The sequence below is a fragment of the Drosophila obscura genome, unplaced genomic scaffold (genome assembly GCF_018151105.1).
Source record: "Drosophila obscura isolate BZ-5 IFL unplaced genomic scaffold, ASM1815110v1 contig_150, whole genome shotgun sequence".
NCBI classification, from domain to species: domain Eukaryota; kingdom Metazoa; phylum Arthropoda; class Insecta; order Diptera; family Drosophilidae; genus Drosophila; species Drosophila obscura.
In genome coordinates, this window is record NW_024542736.1 from 8,827,692 (window position 1) to 8,833,762 (window position 6,071).

Here is a 6,071-nt window from a genome sequence, read left to right on the forward strand (position 1 = left end):
AAACGCGTTCGGGAATAATTTCAAATTATTTATTATAAATATTTTTATTTTAATTTTCACAGCCAATACGGTTCAGGTCTTGTATCTGAAGAGTATCGGAAATTTCTTGGCTTTGGCTGCACAAAATCGTCAACAAGGGCCGCGCTCCTGAGTGTAGTGGCTGTAACGCCTTCGGTTGTGGTCTCCTCTGAGACGATTGTGCTCGTCTCAATTACTTCAGTAGTTGTGCCGTTTAGGAGGTCTATAAACTCCTCCACTTGGGGATTATATATTAGATTATCTAAATAGGTTGTAGTTTCAATGCCCTCAGTCGTGGCAATTATTTCCAACACTGACGTAGATGTTTCTGGACTCTCTGTCGTAACCACAGTTGGTTCTGTTGTCGTTTCTGATGCTTCCCCGGTCGTTTCCTCCCTAAAGGAGACGGTAGTGGTGTCTATGATGGAAGTTGTTTCAGCGATGCTGCTTGATGTCGTCATCTCGGCCATGCTTGTGGTTGATTCCGGGTTTTCTGTGCTGGTGTGACTTTGCTCTGTTGTGTCCGCTGGTGATTCCGTATCTGTAGTTGTCGTTTGGGCAGTTGTTGCCTCTGTTGTACCTTCCACATCGAAGATATTGCTTGTTGTTGTGGAGATTTCTTCAGTAAAGTGGCTTGTAGATAATTCCGGCTCAACTGTAGTAGCTTCAATGACTGCTTGAATCGTTGTTGTTTCCCATTCTTGGCCGACCGATGGGATGGTTAAATTCAGTTTTCCAGGCTTGTATGGCTCGTACTTCTTTACAATATACGGCTTGTGATTCTTTATGTATTCACTGGCCATTTTCGTCCATTCATCTCGATCAAGAATAGCGTTCAAATTTCCGCTGTTAATATTTGTCTGAATTGACTCGGCATAATGTGCCATCAAAAGGAGAAAACACAATTTTTTCATGACCATGCTGACGCGCTAAGCTGAGACTTTTGACTAATTACTTTTGCAAATTGCGGTGAAATATAACCTAAAGCGATCTACCTGTTTTCAACCTTTCACCCTAAAACCGTTCTACCTGTGTTTGTCAACAAAAAGGTTCACAAACGTGCCATTAGATTTAAATATAAATATTCCCGCCAAGGTCACAGTTTTGTGCGTCTGGTCACACTTTTATTTGTTGGACTGGCAACGCTGCAAATGCCGGTTCCAGCTGGTTTTCGGTGTGAAGAAGAAGAAGAAAAGCGTGCTTGTAATCCGCGTTTTGTGTAAAATATTAAAAATATATATTTGCGTCACGTCTTAGCTCTAATATTTAGACAAAAACTTAACTAAAAGTGAGCTAAAACCTTGGTGAGTTATCTTCGATGCTATAGCAACTCACACAGCGCCGTAATCCTTGGTGGCTAAAAATCGGCAGACGCCGCTGGAGTGTACATTGAATGAAAATATGTTCTTTATATTAGCTCTATAATATCATGGATTCCGATTTATACGATGAGTTTGGCAACTACATTGGCCCCGATCTGGATAGCGACGAGGATGATGACCAGAGTATATATGGGCAGCCCGATGTGCAGGATGACCAAGATGTAAGTACTGCAACGGCAATTTAATCGCAGCATCTGTCTCAATAATACGCTTGGGGTGGTTACACAGGACGCCATGGACGAAGATGAAGCGGAACCACCAGAAGATGAGGACAAGGAGGTAACAGCGGTTGTGCTGCACGAGGATAAACGCTATTATCCTTCGGCCGTGGAGGTGTACGGTCCTGATGTGGAGACCATAGTGCAGGAGGAGGATGCTCAGCCACTGGACAAGCCACTTATTGAGCCGATAAAGAAGCTCAAGTTCCAAATCAAGGAGCAGGAACATCAGGACACCACCTATGACATGGAATTCATGGCCGACCTGATGGACACGCCGCCGCTCATTCGAAACGTGGCACTCGTTGGGCACCTGCATCACGGCAAGACGACTTTCGTTGATTGCCTGATTCGGCAAACGCATCCCCAGTTCGAGAATATGGAGGAGCGCTCCTTGCGCTACACAGACACGCTCTTCACCGAACAGGAACGCGGATGCAGTATTAAGGCCACGCCAGTCACCCTCGTCCTGCAGGATGTCAAGCAGAAGAGCTACTTGCTCAATATTTTCGACACCCCCGGCCATGTTAATTTCTCCGATGAGACCACCGCTGCCATGCGCATGAGCGACGGCGTTGTTCTGTTTATCGATGCTGCGGAGGGTGTTATGCTGAACACTGAACGCCTGCTTAAGCATGCCGTTCAGGAGCGGCAGTCCATTACTGTGTGCATCAACAAGGTGAGTCCGGTATCAGATGCCTCTGGAAAGTAATTTTCTAATGCTCGTCCTCTACTGAAGATTGATCGTCTCATACTGGAGCTTAAGTTGCCGCCTCAGGATGCGTACTTTAAGCTGAAGCACATTGTAGAGGAGGTCAATGGGCTACTCAGGTATGTGGAATTTATTTTACCCATCCATAATTCCACCAATATCGCATCTCTTTCAGCACATACGGCAATGCAGATGACCAACTGTTGGTGTCGCCCATTTTGGGCAATGTTTGCTTTGCCAGTTCGCTGTATGGCTTCTGCTTCACCTTGAAATCGTTTGCCAAACTCTATGCGGACACATATGAGGGTGTGAACTACATTGACTTTGCCAAACGACTCTGGGGCGATATGTACTTCAATAGCAAAACGTAAGTGTCTACTCCACATTATCCGTACTCAATAATTTATCACTGACCCATTGGCAGCCGAAAGTTTTCCAAGAAACAGCCGCATAGCTCTGCGCAGCGCAGTTTCGTGGAGTTCATACTGGAGCCCATGTACAAGCTGATTGCACAGGTTGTGGGTGATGTGGATAGCACGCTGTCGGACACTCTCGCCGAGCTGAATGTACGCGTGTCCAAGGAGGAAATGAAATCGAATATACGGCCCCTGCTGCGACTCGTCTGCAATCGTTTCATGGGCGACTGCAGCGGCTTCGTGGACATGTGCGTGGAGCATATCAAATCCCCACAGGAGAATGCCAAGCGGAAGGTGGATCACATTTATACGGGGCCAAAAGAGGGGGACATCTATCGCGACATGATTACCTGCAATCAGTATGGCACCCTGATGGTTCACAGCTCGAAGATGTATCCGAACGATGACTGCACCTTCTTCCAGGTGCTGGCACGAATTGTTTCCGGCACCCTGCATGCCGGCCAGGAGGTGCGTGTGCTGGGCGAAAACTACACGCTTCAGGATGAAGAGGATTCACGGATACTGCAAGTGGGTCGACTCTGGGTGTTTGAGGCTCGCTATAAGGTCGAGCTAAATCGCGTCCCATCCGGAAATTGGGTGCTCATTGAGGGCATCGATCAGTGTATCGTGAAAACCTCTACTATTGTGGACATCAATGTGCCCGAGGATCTCTACATATTCCGACCGCTCAAGTTCAACACGCAGAGCATTATAAAGATTGCCGTTGAGCCGGTTAATCCCTCGGAGCTGCCCAAAATGCTGGACGGTTTGCGCAAGGTGAACAAATCCTATCCGCTGCTCTCGACCCGCGTAGAGGAGTCGGGTGAGCATGTTATCCTGGGCACTGGCGAGTTGTATTTGGACTGCGTCATGCATGATCTGCGCAAAATGTACTCGGAGATTGACATAAAGGTGGCCGATCCTGTGGTTGCCTTCTGTGAGACTGTCGTGGAGACCAGCTCCCTGAAGTGTTTCGCCGAGACGCCGAACAAAAAGAACAAGCTAACCATGATATCGGAGCCCCTGGAGAAGGGCCTGGCCGAGGACATTGAGAATGGAACCGTTTGCATCAGTTGGAACAAGAAACGCATCGGAGAGTTCTTTCAGGTCAATTACGACTGGGATTTGTTGGCCGCGCGTTCCATCTGGGCCTTTGGCCCCGATTCAACCGGTCCCAATATTCTTGTGGACGATACCCTGCCCTCGGAGGTGGACAAGAATCTGCTGACCGCTGTGAAGGACTCCATTGTGCAGGGCTTCCAATGGGGAACGCGCGAGGGTCCGCTCTGCGAGGAGCCCATACGAAATGTAAAATTCAAGATACTTGACGGTGTCATCGCCAATGAGGCACTTCATCGCGGTGGCGGCCAAATCATTCCCACAGCTCGTCGTGTGTCCTACTCGGCGTTCCTCATGGCCACGCCACGTCTGATGGAGCCGTACCTCTTCGTTGAGGTCCAGGCGCCCGCAGATTGTGTGTCTGCGGTGTACACTGTATTGGCCAGGCGCAGGTGAGTTGATGGAATTTTCGTGTGAGAATTTTCAACGGCAACTTTGTATTCTTATTCTATTTCTAGAGGTCATGTGACACAGGATGCCCCCGTTTCCGGTTCGCCCATCTATACGATCAAAGCCTTTATACCCGCCATCGATTCGTTTGGCTTTGAGACGGATCTGCGAACGCATACCCAGGGTCAGGCATTCTGTTTGTCGGTATTCCATCACTGGCAAATTGTGCCGGGTGATCCACTGGACAAGAGCATCATCATACGACCGCTGGAGCCACAGCAAGCATCGCATTTGGCACGTGAATTCATGATCAAGACACGACGCCGCAAGGGCCTCTCCGAGGATGTGTCCATTAACAAGTTCTTTGACGATCCCATGCTGCTGGAATTGGCCCGACAGGATGTGCTTGTCAACTATCCGCTGTAGTAACACGAATGAGCTAATAAAAAAACTTTTAGACCTAGTTTCTGGAAATTAAGTGTATTTTATTGGCATAGGGGCCCTCTAGGTACTGTATACGTGGCGCCTGTCTCTGCTGTACTGTACTATTAACACGGCTACATCTTAGCTCTTAGCTGACATTAAATGTGTAAAATGCAAATATATTGAGGACCATTTTGTGGTTTATCCGAGTAGGCTTTTGGGGCACAAATACCCAGAGCCTAGAGAGAACAGGGTAGGCGACGACAAAATCTTAATTTTTCCAAATACCCAGATACAAAAATCAGTTCATTAATCGTTCGGCAGTGTTAAGTGTGTAGGTACAAAACAAAACTAAATAATCAAATAAATAAAAATAAATTATACAAATTTTCAACAGGCAAACCCCCTTAAGCACTCATATTTTCGTTATCTCCGACGAATGCCATGTTGACCAGAAAACGCAAACAGAGTCGTGCAAGCAATGCGCCACCCAAGCGGAGTAAGTTTAAGCCTAAATATCCGTAACTAATAATGCAGATGAAATGCTTCTGTCTGTCCACAGCTTGCAACCAGAGCCGGGCCAACAACAACAACAGCAACATCGAAGAACCTTCAACGGGTCTGGGGCTAAATTCAGGGGCTCCAGAGCCGGAGGAGTCTGTGTCGGTGGCAGAGGGTAACAACAACAGACCAGTATCCGGTACGGGCTCAGCGGACAATCAGGCGGGAGCCAGAGAGCAGGAACCACCTCAGCAGGGACCACCAGAACAGGAACCAACAGGCACGGGACTAACAGAAACGGCACCACCAGAACAGGAACCACCAGAAACGACACCACCCGGACAGAACCCACCAGAATCGGCACAACCAGAACCGGAACTGCCACAAACTGAAGCGGCAGGGCCAGAATCTCAGCCCCCTCGTTCCGTTCTAGCTGTTCAGGGGGCACCTGAAGAGGAAAACTTTGTTGGTATCCAATGTCCCAGTCCCGAACCGCTCCCATTATTGATTTTAGGAACAGGTAACGAGCTTTTCTTGTATCGACCTGTGGCCCAATTGTGCACCGACAACCGTCTCGTGCGGCTGGAGGATGTGGTGACCGGCGCTCGCCAGCCAACACTGGGTGCACTCGCGTCGGAATTTTGGAAGACGCTTAAAAGTAATATCATAACCTACATACATAAAGGCCCTCAGCCATAATTAAATTAATAATAAAAATATCGGCCAGACTTAATGTTGATTTCCATTCCACTATTTCTCCTCCCTTGATTTGTGATTGAGGAATATTGACAATAAAGTTCGAAAACTGGCTAATTCTTTTGCCTAGCATATACTTGAAGCCTGCCTCGTTTTATGCATTGTGCATACGAATCCTGCAAGGAAATTTCTCATG

General features: G+C 47.7%; 3 protein-coding genes across 4 annotated transcripts; 2 read left to right on the plus strand and 1 right to left on the minus strand.

Annotated features, from left to right (window-relative positions):
- Nucleotides 1-56: 56 nt before the first annotated feature.
- LOC111081984 (mucin-5AC) lies at nt 57-962 on the minus strand (the record flags this gene model as incomplete). Its single annotated transcript, XM_041596376.1, is given in 2 exon segments — nt 57-169; nt 203-962. Coding segments are annotated over 2 exon segments (873 nt in total), but the record flags the coding sequence as incomplete, so codon positions are not given.
- A 465-nt stretch (nt 963-1,427) lies between these two features.
- On the plus strand, nt 1,428-4,729 carry LOC111075925 (116 kDa U5 small nuclear ribonucleoprotein component). The gene is made up of 6 exons (XM_022369449.2): nt 1,428-1,561; nt 1,629-2,297; nt 2,358-2,449; nt 2,506-2,697; nt 2,755-4,257; nt 4,324-4,729. Exons 1-6 carry the CDS (start codon nt 1,448-1,450, stop codon nt 4,679-4,681), a joined length of 2,928 nt encoding a protein of 975 aa, XP_022225141.2. The 5' UTR covers nt 1,428-1,447; the 3' UTR covers nt 4,682-4,729.
- A 178-nt stretch (nt 4,730-4,907) lies between these two features.
- On the plus strand, nt 4,908-5,960 carry LOC111081983 (fibrous sheath CABYR-binding protein-like). Of its 2 annotated transcripts, none has more exons than XM_022378153.2 (3): nt 4,908-5,012; nt 5,076-5,177; nt 5,241-5,960. In XM_022378153.2, the coding sequence occupies exons 2-3, from the start codon at nt 5,123-5,125 to the stop codon at nt 5,876-5,878; spliced, it is 693 nt and encodes a 230-aa protein (XP_022233845.2). In that variant the 5' UTR covers nt 4,908-5,012; nt 5,076-5,122; the 3' UTR covers nt 5,879-5,960. The 2 variants fall into 2 exon arrangements, with proteins under 2 accessions (XP_022233845.2, XP_022233846.2); XM_022378154.2 differs by having other exon boundaries at nt 4,924-5,016.
- The last annotated feature ends 111 nt before the right edge of the window (nt 5,961-6,071 follow it).